General features: G+C 43.1%; 8 protein-coding genes across 8 annotated transcripts; 5 read left to right on the top strand and 3 right to left on the bottom strand.

Moving 5' to 3' along the window:
- Positions 1-185: 185 nt before the first annotated feature.
- On the bottom strand, positions 186-1,332 carry Bfra_007470 (putative 3-dehydroshikimate dehydratase protein; the record flags this gene model as incomplete). The annotated part of the gene is made up of 2 exons (XM_037337842.1): positions 186-1,168; positions 1,218-1,332. The coding sequence occupies 2 exons, from the start codon at positions 1,330-1,332 to the stop codon at positions 186-188; spliced, it is 1,098 nt and encodes a 365-aa protein (XP_037187222.1).
- Positions 1,333-2,061: 729 nt separating this feature from the next.
- Positions 2,062-3,192, top strand: Bfra_007469 (putative quinate utilization oxidoreductase protein; the record flags this gene model as incomplete). The annotated part of the gene is made up of 1 exon (XM_037337841.1): positions 2,062-3,192. One exon carries the CDS (start codon positions 2,062-2,064, stop codon positions 3,190-3,192), a length of 1,131 nt encoding a protein of 376 aa, XP_037187221.1.
- A 3,272-nt stretch (positions 3,193-6,464) lies between these two features.
- Bfra_007468 (putative acyl-protein thioesterase 1 protein) lies at positions 6,465-7,310 on the top strand (the record flags this gene model as incomplete). Its single annotated transcript, XM_037337840.1, has 1 exon — positions 6,465-7,310. The coding sequence occupies one exon, from the start codon at positions 6,465-6,467 to the stop codon at positions 7,308-7,310; it is 846 nt and encodes a 281-aa protein (XP_037187220.1).
- Positions 7,311-12,246: 4,936 nt separating this feature from the next.
- Bfra_007467 (putative lipoic acid synthetase precursor protein) lies at positions 12,247-15,793 on the bottom strand (the record flags this gene model as incomplete). Its single annotated transcript, XM_037337839.1, has 6 exons — positions 12,247-12,302; positions 12,408-13,415; positions 13,480-13,593; positions 13,654-14,134; positions 14,515-14,783; positions 14,839-15,793. 6 exons carry the CDS (start codon positions 15,791-15,793, stop codon positions 12,247-12,249), a joined length of 2,883 nt encoding a protein of 960 aa, XP_037187219.1.
- A 488-nt stretch (positions 15,794-16,281) lies between these two features.
- Positions 16,282-16,961, top strand: Bfra_007466sa (putative mitotic spindle biogenesis protein; the record flags this gene model as incomplete). Its single annotated transcript, XM_037337838.1, has 2 exons — positions 16,282-16,428; positions 16,527-16,961. 2 exons carry the CDS (start codon positions 16,282-16,284, stop codon positions 16,959-16,961), a joined length of 582 nt encoding a protein of 193 aa, XP_037187218.1.
- A 596-nt stretch (positions 16,962-17,557) lies between these two features.
- On the bottom strand, positions 17,558-19,368 carry Bfra_007465 (putative uroporphyrin-iii c-methyltransferase protein; the record flags this gene model as incomplete). The annotated part of the gene is made up of 2 exons (XM_037337837.1): positions 17,558-19,017; positions 19,068-19,368. 2 exons carry the CDS (start codon positions 19,366-19,368, stop codon positions 17,558-17,560), a joined length of 1,761 nt encoding a protein of 586 aa, XP_037187217.1.
- A 1,861-nt stretch (positions 19,369-21,229) lies between these two features.
- On the top strand, positions 21,230-22,754 carry Bfra_007464 (uncharacterized protein; the record flags this gene model as incomplete). Its single annotated transcript, XM_037337836.1, has 2 exons — positions 21,230-21,614; positions 21,664-22,754. The coding sequence occupies 2 exons, from the start codon at positions 21,230-21,232 to the stop codon at positions 22,752-22,754; spliced, it is 1,476 nt and encodes a 491-aa protein (XP_037187216.1).
- A 956-nt stretch (positions 22,755-23,710) lies between these two features.
- Bfra_007463 (uncharacterized protein) lies at positions 23,711-24,257 on the top strand (the record flags this gene model as incomplete). Its single annotated transcript, XM_037337835.1, has 2 exons — positions 23,711-23,715; positions 23,777-24,257. 2 exons carry the CDS (start codon positions 23,711-23,713, stop codon positions 24,255-24,257), a joined length of 486 nt encoding a protein of 161 aa, XP_037187215.1.
- Between the last annotated feature and the right edge of the window lie 223 nt (positions 24,258-24,480).

The raw sequence follows: 24,480 nt of genomic DNA, 5'->3' as shown, positions 1-24,480 counted from the left end.
TTAATTCATGCAGATTTCAATGTTATTAAAAGCGGAAGATATAATTGCTAACCGAGAATCATATATGATATGTAGAAAATATGTACTATGTACTATGTATATTTAACGCCATGATGTATAAATGTCCTCATCCTGCCAAGCGCCGTGTAATGCATATCGTCTATCTACTCCATATCATTCAAATCTTATAAGCGAGCCATAACGTCAGTCCCAATTTCACCCCTTCTCTCCCTCTCCGCTCTTCTTTCGTTCACATTAGCACACACATTCTCCCATCCCATCTCCTCACAAACATATCCCCAACTTCTGACTGCTCTCTCAGCATGTTCTCTTGGAACATGATCGCCTTTCTCCACCAAGCTTCGATTGAATAACTCGAAACTCACCCATCCCTTATACCCTAAGCCATCACATATAGCTTTCAACACGTCCATTACGGGAAGGTAACCGCCCCTATCCTGCTCTCCCAAAAATAATCTACAATTCCTGCTCCACGACATCCGTGCTTTCATTCCCTCGGTATGAAACTCGTGGCCTTCAACCAGCGGCTCAGCCAGGCGTTCTGCATCAACGATCTGAATGTAGAATACTTTTTTGGGATCAATAGTTTGTACCATCCTCTCAATACTCTTCTTGAATGTCGCTTGAGCATCGGGTACAGTACCCGAAGGAGAAGCCGGATCAGCAAATTCACGCCCGGCGATATTAAATGTGTCTAGACATAATCCAAAATTTTCCCTATCAACACCCCTTACGATTTCCCACGCTCCACTCCACGTGTCAATATGTGCTCCAAAACACAGATTTTCAAACGCGAATCTGAAAGGTGGTTTTTGAGCAGCGCCCAAATCGGCTATTTCGCGAAGATCGGAAACCATTTGCGATATGGAAGGGGGAGTGCCGGATGAGGAAGTAAATGTGGAGGGAATTTGAATGATATCTGTGCCCAGTATACGGCAAACTTGGAACCAGAGGTTCAGCTCTTCAAGTTTAGATTTTTTAGCGGAAGAGGAAAGAGATCCTTCTTGGCAAAAGAAGGGCCCGCAGGCTATGATAGGAAGACCATAATATGAGGAGAGAGAGCGAATATATTGCGCAGCGTGAATATGAGAGGAAGGTGATGGATGAGAAGGTAGAGTGGAGGCTAGATCGGCTAGATCTTCATAGACTATGGAAGAGTTTAGTTTTTGTGGTGGTCAAAGGGATGGTGTTCTTACACATTTCAATACCAGAGAGACCTGCATCTCTGGCGGCTTTGAATTTTTGTTCGAGACTATGATGGGCAAAACAGCGCCCGAGGGACATGCTTGCAATTGCTGGTTTGAAAGACATTTTGATATTGGTTTTACGTAGATGCAATAATGATATGAATATAAATTACTGGTTATATGCAATGCAACGCAGCATGATACAGTCGAAAGGCGACGATAGTGAAGAGCAATATGGCGAGATACAGAGAGCTTAAGTTCAATCGACTAAAAGAACAATTGGCCTCGGAGAGATATGGGAATAATAGCAATATATGCAGCAAGTCACAAAGTTACATCAACAGTCAAGAAGAAATTGAGATTGACACAGTCAAGTATAGGGCCAGTGCATTCCGTCTCCCTGATAAGATCCACACCTCATATCTTTTCCCATTGAGATAGAACTACTATCTTTTATTCCCTTCCCGAATGGATAAGAATTTTAGAAAAACAGGCGTACGATCAAAAACATTTGACTGTTTCATGGTTAATTCATGCGTTAAAAGAATTGTCCGTCGAATACGGCTAAAGACATTGCCGCAGAAGCCTCTTGTTTCCAAGATTTGCGAGGAGCTGGGATTAATGTGCGATGCTAGCCGGTGTTGACGCTTGTATTAGTCAGCTTGGCGGCTTATCGGATTTCTCCGCATTTACCGGCGAGAAGTACACACCCTTTCGGCACATCTTCAATTGCATGAGGATGGAGTCTGGCGGGGAGGTAAATAAGCAAACAAGTCTTCAGACAGGTAGGTAAATAGGTAGGTTTGCAGTTGCTGGTTGAGTCGCATCGCATCATTGCTCTGGTCGATAAACAATGACTTCAGCATCTGCAGAACAACCAATCTCCATTGCTATTATAGGCTCCGGGTTAATCGGTCCACGGCATGCACAATCAATCCTTCGAAATCCACAAGCTACTCTGCATTCCCTGACAGATCCTGCTCCACATGCCATCCAGATAGCGACTTCCCTACCGACTACCTACCATTCCTCGCTTCCCTCCCTTCTCTCATCCACTCCTCTACCAACGGCAGTGTTAATCTGCACCCCAAACCATACCCACGTTGCAATAGCCATCTCTTGTATCGAAGTTGGCATAAAATACGTTCTGGTGGAAAAGCCCGTCTCGACATCCATACAAGAGGGTGCTAAATTATTGTCCGTTGCAAAAGAACATGACGCTACCATATTAGTCGGTCATCATCGACGCTTCAACCCCTATCTTATATCGGCGAAAACTGAGCTTGATTCTGGAGTACTAGGTCAAATAATTGGTGTGCAAGGTATATGGGCGTTGAAAAAATCCTCATCATATTTTGATGGCATTGGAGAGTGGAGAAGAAATGGTGAGAGCGGTGGCGTGGTGCTCATTAATTTGATACACGAACTTGATTTGTTGCAATACTTACTAGGCAAGATTACTATGGTGTCTGCTATTGAGAGTAAGAAAACTAGAGGCTTCGATGCTGAAGAAGGAGGGGCGATAATATTGCGATTTGAGTGTGGAGCAGTGGGAACATTCTTGCTAAGCGATGCTGTTCCTTCCCCATGGAATTTCGAAGCTGGTACTGGAGAAAATCCTACAGTTCCTAAGGTAGGTAAGGAGAATGGTGCGGGTGGCTTCTATAGAATACTGGGGACAAGAGGAGGTATAAGTGTGCCTGATTTGACAAGGTGGAGTTATGAAGTTGGGGAAGGAGACAAGGCGTGGAACGATGAGCTGAAAAAAGATAAAATAGAGGTTGATACGGAAATTGTACCTTTTGATGAGCAGATCAAACACTTAGTCCAGGTAGTAAAGGAAGGTAAGAAACCAAAATGTAGTGGGGAAGAGGGTCTGAGTGCGATGGTAGTTTGTGAGGCAGTGAGGGTGGCAATGAAGAGTGGGACGATGGTTCAGATTGAGGGTCTTGATATCGTAAAGAGAAGTAGCAAGCATAATTGAATATTCAAATCATATCTAGGGGACTTGTATCGCAAATGTTTTATATCATAGCCATCCCCGGCCTTGACAAGTTGCGAAAGTAAGACATTAAATTGTAGCAATTCATGAATGTTGTTTTGGCAGTTTTTGCCTTGCTAAGCGACCTTATATAGCAATCTCACCCTTCAAAACTCTTTACTACACAAGACTCTTACTAGATACAGATACCCCTCTTGCTCCATGAAATACATAGTCTGCCATTTTGCTCTGCTTGACTCCACGTTCTTACTTTGGGGAAGCTTCATCATAAATGTTGCATTACAATATTCCACAACATCATACTCTTCTCGCGAAATCATTCCTGATTCTCTTCTTTTACCAATTCATCCTTCTGTCGTAGAAGTCCCATAGCTCACTCTTTTGGGAACTTATTTTATCAAGGTCATCTACCAATTGTCGGCACGGTAAGGTAGATCATTTTCCTGTTATTGAGATATTTCCTCGGTACAAATAGAAGGCTCCTGAGTCCCACAGCGACATTAGATCATTGTTCACCCTAGGCATACTCCTACATAGCGCCAGTTATAAAGAATGGCTAATGCTCTGAACAAAACATTTTAATCTTGTCAAGTGCTGTATTACTATATTTATATCGCGTAACTTTCACTGATCTACTTTTGCTTCAGGCATAGGCGAGAGACAGACCACATAACTTTTTTTCGGAGCATATAATTGGCAAATATCTGGGTAACCAGTGTTTCAAAGATGACACGTGATTTTTCGTGAGACTAGGCAGACCATGAACAATTCGGTCTTGACATTCGCGGCTACAATATCTCCGACTCTCAGCAGTAAGCTTTCGCAAGTCCAAAGTGATTTGAAGAAGACATAAGGCATTTGAGATCTACGTAATAATGACATATGCTAGTTTGGTATGTATGGGAAGCATTGCAAGCTTTATAAGACACGAGAACCAAGTAGCCGATCTACTATACGTACCAGGAGCGTTGACATGTCTTCTTCGGGTCTTCGCTTTGAACTCTCTCGAAGAGTCATGACCACGCTTCTTGGTAGTTCTGGCTAAATAGGCCGGCTAGCTATTAAAATTATCCGGCATTTTGACGATGCTAAATAGTAACGTAGCTCACAAAACGAGTAAAAAAGGTAAAGAAAGCTTCAAATTTGCGAGTGATATCTTCGCACAGGAGACTTTCTCCGTCGCTTTGTCTTCTGCTTCGATACTTGGACTTGAATAATATTCTATAGTATCATTTGGAGGGAGGTAGATTTGACCATTGACTTTCCCAATGGCGTGTGCTTATACTTCTACCGACCTCTTTGACATCAAAGACTTCAGATGAGATATAATACTCTAAAGATTCGAAAGTCTTGTGTCAGATCAGATAAAAGACACAACCTCAGATCGAATTATGTATCACAGCTCTTTAGTTTAGGCCTTCCTAATAACGTGGAACTCGATATTTAAACCCAATAATTTTCGGGCAAGGCACAAATTAGTTCTAGTTGCTGTGTATGAGAACGTGGAGGCATGCTTTGCTTGCCGTCTGAGTGAATTTGACGGAACACCATTCGAGCGCCCCGACTGAGACTGAGATGGAACCAGTTCTTGAATATGGCCCGAAACGTTGAATACAGCTCATCCAACTAGAAATTATCTTCACTTAAGGTCTCATCAACAATGCCTTACCCTCAACGTTGTGAAACAGTCAATAAGTTCAGGTGTAAGTTTGCATCTGGCACTTCAACGCGCTCAGTGGTCTAGTTCAACGCTTAGATATGATGAATGGACAGTGATAGATGTAAGGTAGTAAAGACCTCATCCTCTCAGGCTTTTCGACTCGCAATCAAATTCGGCCATCAATTTTGATTCATTGATTTTGAGTGAATGCTCAGTGACTAATTAACGCACAAAAATCAAATTGAAAGAAATTGCAAAATCGAAGGCGCAAGTAACTCAAACCGCGACTCGACGGTAGGATTTCTGTCAATTGTCAACGATCAATTGTGTTTTTATTCTCTTCGAAGATATCATTTTGTACGATTGTTGTGAGCATGTCAGGTAGAACCATGATGATGGGGTCTGCAAATTTATCCCCATGGCTTAAAAACGATACGGTAGTGGAACTTCATAAGAAGATGGCATTCTTGATATTTGAAAAACTTGTTGAGAGCGGTGATAGACCTACTCTTGAAACGGAGCATTTGCGAAATATTTTCCAGGCTAATCAAATAAAAACTTCATGTTGGTTAGGACCTCTCACTGTCGAAGAGATTGTTGGATTGCTAGAAGACATAATACAAGAAGGGTGGTACGAGAAGAAACTCGAGGTGCTCAAAGATCTCTAACCAGACTGGTTCATGCCAGCTACGCTCAAGGATACAGGCAAGACTGAAGAAGTTGTGACCATTGAGAAAAAAAATGAGGGTGAAGCCTCTCTGCTACATGATTCTTTCGGACTGAATGAGGAGAAGAAAGTATGTTGGCAGATCATGAGATTACGAAATTGACTAATCATCCCCAGTCAAAAGACGAGCCTGCGCTGGAATTTGACCATACTGCTAGAGAAAGCAAACCCATAAGTGGAAGGGGTTCAACAACATTGGCAGTCACGAAGGATACTGAATATGAAGAGGGAAAGGTAGATGCGGGCGAAGCAACAAAAAACTCTGGGGTGGATTAGCAGAAAGATAATGTGCAGTTGTTTCTGTCGCATGATACCCTCTGTTGATAGAAGATGCTTCAACTGAGATATATGGGTTTAGGTCGGTGTCGAAAATGTATGCCGCTGCGAATTCACCTGTGTAAGGAGTTACAATTTCTTCGTAAAATATAAGAATACTCAATTCGCATGAGTGAAGCCGCAAGTCATGAAGCTTCAGCTCCGATAAGGCAGGTGCATCAAAGAGTGTGATAATTGACTCGATTAAAATTGGAATCAGGGGTATCATTCTTTTATTAACATAAAATCCATTTGTTGGTGAAATGGTCCAAAATACATCGATGTCTACAGGACACTGCCACTCTCATTTTGTGAATGCCTTGACGTACCAAATCGTGATTAGTCAGAAAGTGAGACCGGCTTAACGCTTTTTGATTGACCTCCGATACGAGATTATGTCTGATTATGTAAGCTTATCTCGTGCTTGGCGTGTTGGTAGTGGTCGTGGATAGTACGGTTTATGCTTCACTCTCGAATCTTGTCATAATATGCAAACTTACTGTCACTATTATTCCAGAAAGGAAGTAATTGATAGTACAACGAATCGCTTTGATGGCCAGAGGTGTTGCTGAGGATAGCAAAATGTCCTCGGAAAATCAGCGCAAGCTTCCAATCACCATTTTACCCCCAAGAATTGATACGGAAGTGGCTCAACCTGCTACATTCATCTTTTTGCATGGCTATGGTTGGTCTGCCGACCAGTTCAATCAGCATCCTCCCAACAGATTATCTGTCGCATATCATGTCCATAAGTCGCCCATACTTCAAAATGTCAAGATCGTCATCCCGGAAGGTCTGGCAAATATTTGGCCTTCCCCTGGAAAGTATACCTGGTATAATATTGATCAACCTGTTCCCTCACCAGGGGATCCTCTGAAAACCAATGAGTTTGGACAGCATCATTCTGATGTGCGTGATATTGAGGTTTCGCTTGATTACTTTGAACATCTCATTGATATGGAGGTGGCAATGGGCACGCCTGCGAACAGAATCGTATTCATGGGAGATAGTCAGGGTGCTTCAATCTTGTATCTTTTTTTGCTCACTCGAAGAAAGGCCGCGGACCTTGCAGCTATCATTACATGGGCCGGGTTTTCCGCGACGCCGCTGGAAACAATAGCACAGATGCAAGAAAGAAATGGGCTATCCAACAGCTGGGCAAAGAAGACACGGTTGTATATGCTACACGGGAAGGAAGATGTCTTTGTCCCTTTGTCGAGATCTGAAGCTCTCGCGACTGCTCTTGAGCGTTATCGTGCCCGTGGTCAAGGATTCACTACTCTTGAGTGGTTGGTGCTTGATGGTTTGCGTCATTCCTTGGTTGAACCTGTTTGGCCTTACGTTCGAAAGATCTTGGAGCGAGTTTTGACGGAAACAGAGTCAGCATCAAAGCTATGAAGCTAGACACTATTCCCATGATATCCATATACAAACATATCTTCCTTCAAATTATCCACTTGCTACAAATATCCATGCTGAGGTCGAGTGCGAAGCCAATATAAGGACGTACATATTTGCGTCACCTGAGAAAACTGGAGAGTCAGAAAGCAAAAGAATGGTGAATAGAAAGTGGTGGAGAGGAGAGTATGGGATTGAATAATAATTGTAATTGTTTGAACAAAGGTAGTGATAGATGGATGTTGAGGGACGGCCGATTGATTGCAAAGAGTAGTAATAGAATTTTATTGAACAAAGATTTGAGAATGGAACAAAGACATAAGAAATTCAGATGGGTGCTGAGAATGAGGACGAACATTTGAATCAAACCCCACGAGGGGAACCAGCAGCACAGTCACCCAAAGGTTCTTAAGGTGTTTCGATCTTTATTCGTTGACGAGCAAGCAACCTGTTGACTAACTCGGCCAGGGTGCAAGGTTCTCGATTTGGTGTAGAGTTATCTCCTCAATTGCGATATATATATATTGCTCCAAGTGACTGCGTAGACTATTCACTCTTTAATTGTATAAGTGAATTTCGATCATCATTGTGGAGCTGAGTGGGTTTGAGATAATCGAACAGATCTGATGAACATCTGTTCTTACGGAACTTATACCAAAGTTCTTGTAGAACTGACGACTATTAGGGACCGAGTATCAGGACTACCTGTTGGGCAAAATTTGCTTGTTAAATTCTATCCGTTTCCCGCGTAGGAACCCCACCCGCAAAACGTTTGATTTTAAGACCTGATAGGGTTGATCTGAAAAGAATGTTTGACTTGCACATCCATTTGATGAGGGAATATTAGCATCTTGGATGTAAGTCATTAGATCAAGTGGGATGAATCAAGATCTTGCTGATCTAAGAACCATGAGGATTATCAAAAGCTCGTCTATCGCTTCGATCATTCATGCTTGGTGTCAGATATGGTGTGTTTGAACTGTTCTAGAGTTGGAACCGGCATGGCTTGTACCCATAAAATACGCATCACTCGTATATCATGACACGTTCATCTATATCGCAACTCTCCCCATTTTTAAACTACGTTTAGACTGTCTCCTTACCTGATATTTTGACGAATGGTCCCTACTGCAACTTGTCGTAGATGATGGATCCTTCTTGCTTGTAAATCTATCGCCAAATTACCCAATCAAAAGCTTGATGTAGTAATATCAAGCGCTTAAAGTTTCATTTGATGGGCTAGAATCCAATTCTAAGAGTTTGTTGTCTAAAGAGCCGTTAGCGTGTTGCCATATTTTCAAAATTTTACAGGTCCATGGCCTGTTTTTGTTTGCATCATGGTTCCACGAGTCTATTTGCAACTTCAAATTCTGATCTCACCTCTGATTTGGTTATGTTCTGAAATCTCCTACCATTCGAGTGATTTGGTAGTACATGGCAGAACCAGACCCTTAACAGAGTTCATGATCTTCCGCGGAACGATCTCAATACCCAACACATATCAGTCGTTGATACCTTGTTACTCATAAAACGCACTTCAATAACTCAAGTGAAGTTTACCTCTCCATACCATCAGCCGAGGCCAAGAAGGACAGCAGATGCGCACCCCCTCTAAGTGTCACTTTTTATTCGACTCTTAGATGTGTAGTCAACGACGACTCCGTCGAGCCACGGTAACTGGTTTTCGTAATGGCGTATGTTCAAGCTTCTTTCTAATTCAATAGATGTACCCTATTTTCTTAGGCGAAATTACATAAAGTAAAAGGCTGGCCTGGCCGTCTACTACTACTACTTTGCTAATATGCGACCTGTGAAAATTTAGACCAGACTGAGGAGAGATCGCAAGGAGCAAAATTATGACGTGTTCTAACTCATCCATGAATTTGCCAAAATTCGTGCGCATAAATGTTTTTTAAATTTGCTTGTGCAATGTGTATAGTTCTACCCACTAATTTCATATCAACAAAAAGATCGGCCTAAATTCATCGAGTCACAAAATTTTGAGTCCTTGCTTAACATGCCATTGTGAGTATAGAGGTAATCAAGCGTGTTTTCTGCACGAGTGGCATCTCGACATATCTCCTCCCATTTTTGAAACGAACCATGGGATCAACCATCATCAAATGGAGAAGCATTGAATCATGGTATTGATTCCCCATAGATAGCTCCGAGTAAATGCAATCGAAACCTCCAAATAATTTTCTAATCTGAATTGGTATTTAACACTATTAGCAAATTATACCGTTCTCGAAGATTTATTGTGTAAAAGTATCGAAGAATAGATCAAAAGTGAAGTATGCGGTGGTTGATAGCGCTCGCTCGCTTATCTGCCAAGCCAATCAGCATCGACCAGGATTCAATGAATACACGCTACCTTCGAACTTGGAAGTTATCATCCTTACCAGCCGGAGATCCTGGGCGTCTTTGTGCCATTTCTCTGAATCTTTGCACTTATAAGTGTTATGTTTCAATGAAGTTTCTTGAGTTACTATTCTGTCATCTTGATGGCTACTAAAAGCTCTCGAATATCTTGATTTTTGATATAAAATGCACCCATCAATATACACCGAGTATATGTAAGATAGAGAATATGGGAGGTATCTTGAAGTGGTTGTGGTATGAGTCTAGGAGAGTCAACATGTATATCGGTCAAAGTACAGTGCTCCCTAACAAGATGTATTTTGTGCCTAATGCGGAGGCGAAGGATATGATACGATCGCAAATACGGGATACGGCTAACAGAGAAGTAATTGATTGAAGAAAAAGTGGCAGCAAAGTAGTAGCGTGCGTCACTTCGTATATCTGACAAGTGCCATTGCCAGGAGAGTTTGGTCAACATGAACAAGTCGCAAATAGTTCGTAATTAGATCTCAGCCATCAACATACTCCCAAGTCACCAGTAATCGAAAGGCATTGATGATAAAGAATATGAATTCTTCAAACTATAAACTCTCGCGTTGAAGTGACAAATGCACAGTAGTGCTCCCACTAAGTTCCACTACATCTCTCATTATACTTCTTAATCCATGTCAACATTCCTGATATCATCTAAAAACTTAGAAATTTTGTCTCCATTACCTAAGCGATATATTAGCAAAACAATTGGCGAAGGTATGAATGAAAGTAAGGATTGAACTGACGAGACATATAGTAATCCCACGCCTGCACAATATCCAATGTGGCTTCCACATCAGCCTCGTTGATATCGAAGCAACACTCGTCAAGATAATTACGCAAGGCTCTATTTACTTCTTCTTCCGTAATGTTTTTGGAAGTCAGTAGATGTCTGTACTCCTCGGCTACTTTGCATCCTTCTTCGTGAAGCCGAATTACTTTTGCTCTTGTGTAATTTGTTCGATCAAAACCCCACTCAAGAGCGAGCTTTGTGTATTCCCACTGAGCATCATCGTAAAGTACCCTCATTAATTTGATCACTCTAGGAGGATTTGTTGTCGACCGTTCAATATCTGTGGCTTCATAAGGGTGATCGCTCCAGACTGTGTTAACAAAGTCAGGGTGTCGAAACTCTGCCACGAATGTACGAATAGAGTCATCAAGTTGATCTGCAAGATATTGGTATCAGCAATGTTCATGACAGAATGGCCAGAAAATAATCTTGATTACAAATTTCAAACTTGGCAATCTTTGCCACAAAACGTAAAATGTCTAATGTCGCATATACATCGTTCTCGTTGATTCGTTGTTCCATAGATGTATATCTTGATCCACCCATCGTGTTCTTTCCAGATACATCGATTCTGTACGCGAAAGCCAGATCTGTACCGATACCTAACAGCTCTGGGGCATTGGATGCGAGAAAGTGTAAATTGTAGAGGCTTCCACAGTCAAGGACGAAGGTGAGGATTTTCTTTGTTAACTGCCAGTTATCTCCGTAGAGAAATCGGGCAAGCTCGATGTAGTCTTTTCGCTCTGGTTTCATTTTTTGTTCGTCGTCTACTGGGAAGGTGTAGGTATCGGCTTGGTAACAAATCAGCTCAAGGTTGTATAAGATTGTGCAAAAGACTTACATTGTTGAGGAGGAACGTATGCCCCATTGTTGTTAAAAATCATCATTTTAAGGTGCTTAAAGCCTAACTTTGGATCTGTCTTCGAGAAAATATGTAATGGACTCTTGATATGTTTTGACCATAGATCATTGAAGGTCGCCTGCGAAAATATTCTGCAAAAGCTGTCAGAAGTGGTTGTACGAAGCTGAACAGTGGTGAAGATTTTGTCCTTGAATCTTGTCGAAGGAAAGGAGGATCTTTATGTGCACGTAAGACCTGGATATGGAGATTACTCAGTCTCAAGAAACGTTTCGAAATCGAACGTTACGACTCATCGTGTTAAGTCAAATGAGTCGATTTGATGAAGTGAATTGTAGTTTCTTGGTTGTGAACCCAATTTAGACACGTGGGATCCGCAAAGTTCTCCAGATTCATGAATATCTGCTCACAACTGCCAGTAAAGGGAATATCACTTCGAACATGCCACAATACAAGCCTTTCAAATCAAAAATCTTCGAATCATAGCATGAATGATCATGGAAGAAGTGACTAGAGCAGCCGATTAAATTTTGTCACTCAATGACTACACGACAATGATTGTAGTCATATTTGGAGCACCATAGTCAATGAATCGAAGTCGAGCAGAAGAATTTCGAAACTGTAAATCTGAATCTAGGAAGTAAGATGGAAACGATTCATCAAGATCTCTCCCAGAATAATGCGATGAAGAGAAAAACAGCGCTTTGACAGAAATACAGCAATCCATTACTCCACCATTAAATATCAACCTCAACATCATCTATATGCAACTTTATCTGAATTCAATCCGCGCTACGCAACCCAAGACTCAAACCCCAACCCAAGACCCAACACTCAAACTCCAAACACCATAAAATGCAAAAGTTGAAACCCATCCAAGCCGACCCCAATTACTCCTCTCCAACTCCCACAGGCAAAATCCCCACATTCCCAATCGCTTGTGGATCTACAACAAACACTCGTTAGACATTACTCCTCAAATTACAGCAGACACTATCCACACCACCATTTGTCCCAGCTCAGAGAGAATGAAAAGAAAAAAAAAACTTACTCCAAAAAACAAACCCACTATCCACCTCCGTCTTAATCCCCAACAACCTATCATACGTCGCATTCCCATAATACATTTCCGCCGCTTCCTCCGCGTCCAAATCCGGATCCACGTAATTTACATAACCCGAGAAATTCCCCTTGGGTTGCGCATCAATCACCACATTCGTCATCCCTTCAATCACTTGCGTGATGCGAGAATCCCACGGTGGGAGATGAGTGGGCGTGTATCCGTAGTTTTGGAATACCCAGAGAGCATCCATATCTGCATGACTAGAGGAGGATATCTCTCCGCTGTCGATTGCGGAGCCGGGAGCTCCGTAGAGATTGATGATGGAGAAGTAGGGGATTTGTGGAGATTGATGGGAGAGGATATAGGAGAAAAATGCATAGACTGCTTCGGGGGTTAGGGGATTTTCGTTTTTGGTAACGAGAGATTTGACGTAGAAAGTGTCGTGTAAATTGTAGTTTAAGAGGGGCTGAGCGAGAGGATCAGGTGCGGCGAGGGTAGCGAGTGTATCGATCCAGGATAGATTCGTTATATTCCGGGAATCGATATCGAAACCTGATACAAGCTCCGGGAAAACAATATCCCGGAAATGGACAAGATCGCAAAAGGTACACATTCCTGTGATAGCAAGACCGCCTGCACTATTGACATTAAATCCAAATGATATATTCGGTGTAAGTAAAGGACTCTTGCGAACAAAATCTTGAGTTTTCAAAAACGCAGTAGAGACTTTTTCGGCGCTGGAAAGCGTAGATGAGAGATTGGCGGTGAAATATGTAACTTCAGCTGGTGCAGCAAGTGTTTGCATATAGAAATGTGTGACGATGCCAAAAGCATCGGCGGCGCCTCGCAATGCGTACCAGAGATCGGCATTCTCAGCTTCGCTTGTGTGGACAAATGTGCCGTTGGCGAGGATGACGTCGAGTCCGACGATTGTGTCGAGGGCTAGTCCCCAGAGACGGGAATCGTATCCATATCCGCCGTGAGTTGCATGTCCGCCTGATTACTAGATTAGAATGGATGCGTGCCAATCGTTCAGTTTTGGCATGAGGATCTTTCTTACCTATTCCAACACCAGCACATGTTCCATGCGGCAAAGCTCTACCACCCTGCGCATGAATTCCCAACGCCACATTACCCAATCTCTGTCCCGCGCCTATCTTCGCAATATAGGTTTCTATATCCAACACGTCAAAACCTCAATTCTCCCTTATAAAACGTATTAACAGAAACTCACCGCGATCCACCAAAATTTCATCAAAACCACTCATATCCACCACCACACTCCCATTCCTCCCGCCAATACTAAAACTTGCATAACTATGACCCCCACCCCTCGGCTGGACCTTCAACCCCGCACTCGCCGCACAAACAACGCTATTCCCCACCTGCTCCTGCGTCTTCGGTAACGTTACCGCCGTAGGTGTATACTGCAGACGTAAATTGAAAGGAGTAGTCAAATTGGCCCAGTTCGGAGAAGTAGCATTCGAATAGGGAACGGAGCGCGCTTGAAGACATTCTTGCAGGAGATGGGAGGCGTACGATTCGGGATCGGAGGGGGAAGTTTGGGAGAAGGAGCTGCGGGTAAAGGTGCTGAGGATAAGCGAGGTAAGGGGGAGACGGAGGTACATTTTGATTGGCGATTTCTTTAGGGAATTGTTGTTGTAGAAATGATAGGCTGGGAAAGGAGCGTCGGGACTAGGAGGGGAATGCTCATTCTATAGTCGCCTTTATTTATTTTTTATAATTGCTGCGACTTCATTCCTAGCAGTGGTAAACTTTCGTTTGCACAGATTCATAGGCCTAATCCGGAATTATTTCGATGCAAAATTACCCGAAACGAAGATTTCCAGCCTCACTCGACAAAACGACTCCCCAAAGCCGAAAACATGTAGGAAACACTACATAAAAAATGAGAAATTACAAAAAGCAGAATAGATTGGTTGAAAAAAGTTTTATAATTTATAACAGATATCTAATTCGGTGTTCAGATGCAATTGTCATCTATACCTTCCCGCCACCAAAAACAGCTCCCAAACGCCGTTCTCATCTTATCATACGTTGAAGTATTAATTGTAAGACTGAGATGATATTATACAGTCGCTTTAGCCATACCCGTCGCTTCATCAGTCAATATCGTTACACCCTTTCTCTTCTTGAGAACATTCTCTATGAATGCCTCACCAGCTTTGTAGGAACTTCTCACTAGAGGTCCACTAGCACAGTATAAGAAACCAAGATCTAGCGCGCGTTGACGCCACATCTCGAAAGCTTCGGGCGTAATATATTCCTCTACTTTCATGTGTCGCTTAGTTGGGCGCATGTATTGACCGAACGTAACGACATCAACATTGACTTCTCGAAGATCTAATCATAAATTATTAGCAATGAATTGTGTGGAAGACGGACATGCATATCATACCTCTCAATGTTTGCCACAATGCTTCTTCAGTTTCTCCCAACCCAAGCATAATACTTGTCTTCGTGATCAACGAAGGCTTAGCCTTCTTGGCTGCATCCAAAACCTTCAAACTTTGTCTATATTTCGCTCTTCGATCTCGAACAAACGGTGTGAGTTCCTCAGTCGTCTCCATGTTATGCGCATAAACATCTAACCCACTTTCCGCAACCAATTTCACCATTTCCAAATCTCCCGCATAATCACCAGTCAAAGCCTCAACCAATATCGACGACTTCTTTTGTTTAATCTTCATAATGGTCTCTGCGAAATGTCTAGCCCCTCCATCTGCAAGATCATCTCTATCCACCGATGTCAAAACGACATATCCCAAACCCCATCTCGACAATGCTTCGGCAGTATGTTCCGGTTCGTGAGGATCCAATGGCGCTGGCGTTTTTGCAGTTTTAACACTGCAGAATCGACATCCTCTTGTGCAAGTGTCTCCCATCAACATGATCGTCGCAGTCGCAGCACTCTTATCACCACCACCCCAACAATCCGAAATATTCGGACATCTTGCTTCCTCGCACACAGTATGTAAGTTCAAACCTCGCAAATCCTTCTTAATCTTCTTGTAATTCGAATTGTCGGGGATGGGCGTCTTCAACCATTCAGGTAATCTGGTGATTTGTCTCTTCTTTCCTGGTGGCCCAACCATCGCAGTTCGCAGTTCGAGTGCATCATCAGGGGTTAAGGGTTTGTCTGGCAAGCCCACAAACTCGGAAAACGATGGAACGGCATTGATCTTGTCTTTGAAGTATGTAGGACGTCTTTTGGTGATAGGTTCTGGCTTGGATGCATCTGTCTCAGTGGCGAGGGAGCGTGTAGCTGTGAAAGGAATTGCAAGAATATTCCTTGATGCCTGTCTCAATGGAGGTGCATTTAGACATCTGAATCTTGGTACCATCGATGCCATCTTGGGTATCCCGACGTGATATGCTGATAATAGAGATGTTCACTGTTGAAATGTTGAGATTATTTTCTGATAAGGATGCTTGCAAATCGATGCTGCTTACGTAAGATACAAGACCGCTGTTATCCGAGTTCATGAATCGCAGGAGTGCATGTTGACATCAAGAGTTTAGATTAACAGAATTTTATCTTATTACTTGTCTTTGATATGGTTTCATAGATATTATTCCATTGTGCAACTATTTATCGGATGGTTCAGTTGTAGGAATCATAAAACTTATGAGATTCTTAGTAGTAACAGATATCACCCGGTGACCCTTCATTCACCCCGCCAAAAAATCACAGGGAGTAAATATCCCTGTCACAGCAACCATCGCGTCTTCCAGCGCCAACATCAACAACTTCAATTTATTACATATCAAGCCCACAAACTCTCTCAACCCCAGAACCCCAGTTTTGCCTTCAACCAGTACACTCACAGCATCTCCGAAAATGAACTCGCAAAACCCCTCCGTTCTTCTTTCCTCTTCTGTAGCTTCTCTACGAGCCTCTTTAAGTACCCTAGATAACAGTATTTCGATCCTCGATTCCGGCATCTCTGATTTTCCCCGTCTGAAATCTGTTCTGAGTACCACAAGAGTATGCCTTCTATTCATCATCTTCCCATCCATACTTAGATCTTCAACCTCCAAACTCCCCCACGCACAAAAATAACCCCAACTAACCCCCCCACCCAGCACTTCGAACTCACCCCCTCCACCACCCTGCACGCCGCCCAACGTTCCCTCGCCGAAGAACTCGAGCCCGCCATCGAAACGCTTCTCTCCCGCTCCGAATCCCTAATTTCCCGTCTGCAGCGCAAAGAAGAACAACTCATTGCGCGCTCCCAGCTTCTCTCAGGCCGTCTCGAATCTTCCGATTCCATGTCCAACCCTACCTCCAAAGCCAGCAAACTAAGTCGCAAGAAGAGCTGGGAACTGGGGCTGAATAAAGGGAATAAAAGTCCCTTTGGAAGTGGAGGGGGTAATGAAGAGAAAGCAATGAGATTAAAGGTTTTGAGGCAGAAGAAGGAGAGATTGGGGTATGCGGTGGAGAGATTGGGATTGCAGAGTCAGCAGAGACAGAGACAGTTGAGGATGAGTGTTGCGCCGCCGTCGTTTGATGATGAGTGATTTACAGATATTATGGACGAGTAGATGCAGAAAGGGATGGAAAAGCACACACTTGATCGCAAGCTTTCTACTACGCTACGATGGCGCAGATCGAAAATTGTGTATGCATTGGGTTTGGAGAGCTGGTCCTGTTGGATTTTATCGATCTGCCTGATCACTATCCAATGCCATAACTTGAGTGGAATGATCATAATCAGATCTAAGTCAAGGTCGTCATGGCAATTCAATTGGAGCCATCATAGGGACCAGATCCGAGAGTGTAGACTATGGAGGGATCCGGTACTTTTCAGAAAAATAGTCCCAGGCGCCAAAGGGAGATGTCCAACGCGGCGTTTTGTACATGATTTATGATGATGATGATGATGGAATGCGGATATACCCAGAATGATGTGTATAGCATTGGAGATGCAAATTTTTAGCGACAAATCAAAGCCGCTTTTTAATGGCACTTGAGTCCTGTAAAAATCCTTCTATTGGAAATTAGTTGGAGCAAATAGAAAGTGAAAATCAATTCCCAAGTCTAGCTTCACTGAAGACGTTTGTGAATGTATGAATGAATTTTTATCACAAAATCTATGGTATCATATTTCTTCCCCTTAAACTTTCAATTCTCTCCCAAAACTATCCCCCCTCACGACATCCGGCCTCTCGCCCTCAACACCGCAACTCACAAGCCCTACTTCTCCTAACCCTAAATCATCCAACCCCTTAAATCCCTCCTCAACAACCCACTTTCTCCCCTCCTTACTAGAATTCTGGTTGAACAAAACCTCGCATGCAGCTCCAAGTACGAGTAATCCAGGCGGTCTACTGCCCACTTCTTCAATGGCATCTACGACCCATTCTAGAGATGTCCTTACGACCCTTTGATCCGGACATGATGCTCTTTCTATTACTGCACATGGTGTGCTCAGTGGCCACAACTTCCTACTTTGATCAACATTTCCATTCTCATCAACCACTTTCGCGTCTTCGGAGTCGTGAGTGGTGAGATCAGCCACTAATCCCTTGATTCTATGAAGCGCCATCAAGAAGACCACAGTTTGAGTCGCCACATATTGCGGCGGCACGGTAGGTTTTCCCTTTCGGCCGGTCCCGGTACATATAAGTACTTGATCACTAACACTTCTTTGTGTCGCCGGTATTCCAGCAAATAGTGGCGCACTCAGTGCGCTTGTTATTCCAGGCAAAACAACAACTCGATCTCCATATCCCTGCTTTCGGAAAAATTCAAACTCTTCTCCTCCTCTTCCATATATATAGGGGTCACCTTGTTTCAATCGTAGAACAGTTTTACCAGCTTGAAGACCAGCTAATCCAAGAGACAATAATTCTTGTTGTGCTAGTTCGGCGTTGCCAGGAAATTTGCGCGCAATGTGGATAGGTGTTCGACGGGGGATTAGGTCGAGAACTCCTGAGGGAACAAGTTTATCGGCGAGGATTATATCGGCGGAAAGAATGGCTTTGTGGGTTGCGCGAGTGAGAAGATCAGGGTGGCCAGGTCCAGAACCGGCCAGGATTATTTGTGGGAGTTTTGAGACGCGGGAATCGAGGGTTGATGTGTCAAGAGGAGCCGAAGTTGATGGATTGGTGGCGTAAGATTTTAAGACACTGTCGACGTCGGAATCGGTTATTGATGCAAGTCGACGAAGGGGCCAATATTCACATATTTGAGAAAGCCATCTCATGCGTCTATTTTTTGCAGCATCTAGATCTGCTTCCGTGATAAGTTTATTGAAAGTAGAACTTTGATCTATTTCTTCCTCATTATCCAAGTCTCCGGATGCAGTGAGATGTGCTAAGTGATCTTCTTCTTGTATACGTCTGCGAATTGTACCGAGTCGTAAACATGATTCCCCTAAATTTTTGGGGAGCGAGGAGGCTATTTCGCGACGAATTCGAGAGGAGAGTTTGCAACCTCTACCATTGGTTGTTACACCGATTTGAAGGGGTCCATCGGTGTATGTGGAAAGGAGGGAGAATGTGCAGAGATTTGATGCATCTGCCACATTTATCGGTATGCGATTACGTTTGCAAAGTTGTGAGATATGTGCGCCTGGATGAATTAACTTAATGGCCTCACACAAAATTGATAACCATACTTACTCAATGGATCTCGAGGTCCAGAGGTAACAAAGACTGCATCGACTACTCTTCCAATTTCTTCTCTACCCAGAGTCATAAGATCATTGTCTTCAAACGACTTCTTCAGCCATTGTACTTCCCCGGTTTCAATTCGTTTTTGTAACGTGTAATGTAACTCGGAGGACTCAGGCGCAATGAGAATTGGTTTCGCTCCTACTTCGATAGATTTCGTACATCTGGCACCTGCTAATGGATTGCATCCAACTACCAGATGAATGTGAGATGTTGCATCAATAGCTGTAAGAAGAGATATTGGAGTCATGATGAAACTGTGAACTCCTATCTGATATTACAGTGAGGGATATGATGAGTTGTGACGGGAGATTGAAGGAAATAATCTTATCAGATGGATATGATCAAAGGAATGAAGTTGTAGGAGATATGAAAGCAAGATGAATACATAGATGTATTGAGTAAATGTTAAATATAACCAACATTCAATTGTAATAGAGAGAGAGAGGGAGAGAGAGGGGGGGGGGGAGAGAGAGAGAGAGAGGACTAAAAGCAAAGAACGAACTATCTCCTTACCAATTCCGTCGTCTTCTCGGTGTTTGACTGTATCTTGGGGTTTTTTTGCTCAGTAGCTGTTATCGTGAAATAACGCCATCGATAAGAGATTTCATATTGCCCCTCCATGCGGGATGATGGATGGGGGAGACTAATCCAGAAAAGGATGTTTCTGGTGCCGCTTTTGCGGTGACGACAGAGATTACAAGATTTAGATACTAGATAGGTATAATGTTGGAGGACATTGTAAGCTCGTAAGTGATTAGTCTTTTGTAATTTTGAACCGAGTGGAAGACGGATTCAAGGCGAAGAGATCTTTACCTCCACTCATGTACTCTTTCAGTTCCACTCTATATCATATTCGCGCAACTGAAATAGACCATCGCTCACCAAAATGAATATCAGTCGGATAGACTTAAAGCAGCAGCCTCCGACGTCGCCCCCCCTTTCTCTGGATTGGTGACCATTCCACTGTCATCATGTCCAATCATTGCCCTTCAATTAAACATACCCTATGACCCCGCGGATATCCGGAAATGTATAAACCACCTCGCTTGGTATTATCAACGAACATTTTTGGATGATAGATAGTAGATAGTAGATAGTAGATAGTTCTACTATTTATCTCAAGTGGTCTTGGATTCTTCATGTCGAGGTCTACACGCGTAAAGAATTTGTGGCAGATGTCTCATCTCTTACGCACGTTATTGTTAGGCATTTACATTCATGGAGGCTCGTCTATCGTACCCCATTAGGTGAAAAACATTCACATTGTGGACTCATAACTACCAGTCAGGCGAACACATATTTGTACACAAAAATTGGCACCCCCCTTGTTAGCGGTTCTGCGATGAAAACGATACAAGTGCATATTGCATTGGATGAGAAGTTTCGTTGATAATGCTAGTTTAATTGTGATTTGGGCTTAGTAGCTTGCGACATAACAAAGTGATCATACAAGTAACTGGATAATCTCAACATTCGTTTGTTGATTCCCCTTTTTCACACAGGTAGCTGCCATGCACTCCCATTGCCTTCTTTTCCTATAGATGGAAGCTCTAGATTGTGTACGATAAGAGTCGTGTACTCAACTCTCGATTGATTACAGAATCTCTATGATTACCACACCAGCGAAGCAGTCGGGCTGATATCCTGCTGATCACACGGATAAAGTAGAGGGGCTTGGTACATCAAATGGCATGGACGAGGTATATATCTTCCTCGTCTTGAGTCAATGCGGCTCTGTCTTAAACCTCAATATTTTTAATACCGAAACATTCTTCAGCACCATTTCCATACGAAGAATTCAGTCTGGGAGCGTAATCAGATTATCGAAAGGCTTCGCTAATGGTCAACTGTGGCCTGATTTTTCTCCACCGGAACGCCCGTTTATTTGAATTTACCAGCATGCTGGACAAGTATGTTGCCAAGTTACATATACTTCAAGACAGTCGTGTCCTCAGTAGTTGCTCATCTGCACATTTCCCATTCATGCTGTTGCGTAGAGGTCATAACATTCCATTGACGAAACTCTGTGAAACTATCCGACATCTGCTATCTCCTATTAAAATCTTCAAAGTAACCATCATCATCGGAAGTATACCGAGAAATTTACGATGTCGTGCTGTCCCTTAAACGCTTGTTATCTTGCCGTAGCAGTTTTATCAGCTGTGCAGTGTCCGCTACTCAAGACTGTCGGTTCCCCTCTACTCGACGGACTTGCTGGCGGTGTTTGCGCTCTACTTGGAGGTTCTGGCGCCGTCACAAATGCTTGCAACTGTCTTACAGCTGCTAATGCTCCCGGTGCTTGCGGTTCTAGATGTACAGATTCACAAGGAATTGGTCCAGGATACGCACTCTACACACCATTATCCAGTATCCTCGGAAGTGTAGTAAAGCTTGCAGGGGAATCAGTATGTCCGGGAACTACTGGATATTATTGTCCCACGGGCCAAACTTGTAAGACAAGGACCGGCTCTGCACCTTATTGTTGCAATGATAGTACGTTTTTTATAATCACTACTCACAGATTCAAGCTAACATCTCAAAGGTACAGACTGCTACAGCTCGCTTGGTAAATGCGCAGATACGTCATGGCAACAATACAGGGTCACAATCGGCGCTAGTACTAGCAATTTCTGCTGCGGAAATGGAACGATCGGTGTATACCAAAGCACAGGTCAAAATAGTGTTGGTATCTGTGCAACGGCTCGTCCTGCATTTTATACCACTGTCAGTGCCATCTCATCGGGAAGTTGTTCTTATAGCACCTCAAGTATTGTCCTCTCGATTACTCTTTCATCAAGTATAAGTACGAGATCGGGTTCCTCGAGTTCGCAAACATCGACTCTTGTACCAGACTCTCCGATCACTTTTACCAGATCCAGATCCACTTCTACTTCTACCCCAACCTCAATACGCGCATCTTCTAGCTCCAGTTCAACAACTCAATCTGCATCTACCTCTACCTCAATATCGACATCTCCTAGACCCAGTTCAACTCTGGTACCAGACTCTCTAATCACTTTTACCAGATCCAAAAGTACTTCTACCTCAGTCTCAATACTTCTATCTCCTACTTCCAGTTCGACAACTCAATCGCTTACCTCACCGATATCATCCGTGTCTTCCAGTACTTCGATATCGAAATCGACTTCCACGACGCAAATAATTCAATCGCCGACCTTTTCTTCGTCAACAATCTCGTCCAGTACTTCATCGATTGTGATTTCGATTTCTACTTCCGTCTCAGACAATCTGTCTTCCACTTCATTAACTTTCACTGCAACTTCGCCTTCCTCATCCGCTTTCAACCAAAGTCCCCCCTCAGTCTCACAATCTAACACCTCGATACCATCTTCATCGTCCTCCATTTCCTCACTGGAAATCTCACAATCGCAATCGCAATCGCAATCCTCATCCATTCATTTCACTTCATCCCCCTCGCAATCTTCTTCTAGCGTAAGCAACTTCATATCTTCATCATTCATCGGACCAGTAACAGCACAATCTTCTACATTGTCTGAAGCGGAATCAACTAATAGTACATCTACTTCTGCACCAGTGGAAACACCAGCGGAGCCATGCGATGCTAGTCTGTGTTTATTCAGTCGAGTTATTCCTACTTCTCGCGAACTTTGATTTTATTGATTTGAGGGGGTATTGAGGGTAGTCTTATTGAATGGTCATGGGCGGGAGGGGAGTAGATGGGTTTGAGGTAGGAAGATGGTTCAGCATCTTGGAGGAATGGAGTCTGTTCCGAGTTTACGTCACTTGCGAAAATGTCCTTTTCTTGGTTCTCGCGGGATTCTCTGAGATTTATGAAGAAAGGTCTTTTTATGCTGGTAGAAGTCAAGGTTTAGACATACAGCTCAATTGATGTTGCTACTGTTCTCCTCTTACGGGTCTGTACTGGATCATCCAATGAATTACTCATTGGTTTTCAACTCGCGTTGTATATGTATTTGAAATGGTAGTTTGCTGTAAAACTTGCGTTGCTATGCTGTAGATGCGATGATCAGGCTAAGGTTGCTTTGGCGTTGTGTTTTTTCTTTTGTCTGATGCTCGATATATCAGGTATGTTGGGACTGGAACTGCATCTATGGTATGAGATACTGAGGTCAATAGGATACTGAGGTTAAAGATATGTTGAATCAGACATACTATAAAAGATCGAAGTCTTCTCTGGTTTTGATTTGAACCTGAATGTTCTCAATGAAATCTTTGATATATTAGTCTCACCTAATTATACTCTCTTGAGTATGAATGTCCCCAATAGTTTCAGGGTTTGAACTTTTGTCAAACATTTGATGAAAGAACCCGAACTCATCCCGAGTACGGCTAATTAATGACTTGAATTCACTTTTAATAAGAGATGTCGTATCCATGGTGTGAACATCACTTAGAAATCAAGCAGACACCCGTTCTGGAAAACCTTGAAAGCTTGGCCTCGAGTAGTTTTGCCATTCAAGATTCACAATTATACCGTCTCCTATAGGCGACCTTCCCCCAACGATCTTTCAAGAACAAACAAATGAATATTCAAACAGCGAAATCTTTCCCACAGCATCAAAATTTCACATCAAGAAAGTCACACAATGACGTGAGTACACCAATCAACAACACCCCCATCAAACACCCTACTAACACCTCAACCCCAACAGAACCCCATCCTACGATCCCCGAACCGACGCACTCGATGCCTGGTCATCCGAATCAAATGTCTTCCCAAGAAACCCTTCCGATCCCAGCTATCCCGGATCCCTCGATCCAAACACCATCCAAATCCCCGACCCCCGCATCTTCAACCCCAATCCCAACTATTCCCGATATCCCATCCCCTATATCGGAATCCCCTATGCAGAATGGGAGAAGGAGATGAAGAAAAAATTGAAGGCGTATAGCGACGCACGTTTTTCGATTCGGATGGCGTATGTGCTGTCGAGGTTGGGGGAAAAACCGAGAGCGTATCTGGAGGTAAGGATGAGTATTCATAAAAAGTTTGAGTTTAAGAATACGGATGAGATGTTTGAGGTGTTGGAGAAAGTTTATGGAGGGGTTTGTGGAGGGATGAAGGAGAGGATGAATGCGGAGGTGGGTTCTGAGAATGGTGAGGGGGTTGTGAGATGGAGGGAGGACTCTTAGATTGTTTTTGCGCGATTTGAGGAATGGTGGTTCGGCGAAGAGTTGGTGGAGGCTCTTGGTTCTAAGTTTATGCGTGTTTTTCAATGGCAATTCAATGCTCCTCCTGCGTAGGAAACAAGTGGCATGGTTGAGATGCTAGCTGCACTCTGTCGATTGACATTCACAAGCTATATTCTTTGGGGTTGACATATGGCAGTAGGTATGTGGATGAGCTTATTATTGT

The sequence above is a fragment of the Botrytis fragariae genome (genome assembly GCF_013461495.1).
Source record: "Botrytis fragariae strain BVB16 chromosome Unknown tig00000795, whole genome shotgun sequence".
NCBI lineage: Eukaryota > Fungi > Ascomycota > Leotiomycetes > Helotiales > Sclerotiniaceae > Botrytis > Botrytis fragariae.
Note: the sequence above shows the minus strand (reverse complement) of the source record. Positions and strands in the feature narration are given on the sequence as shown.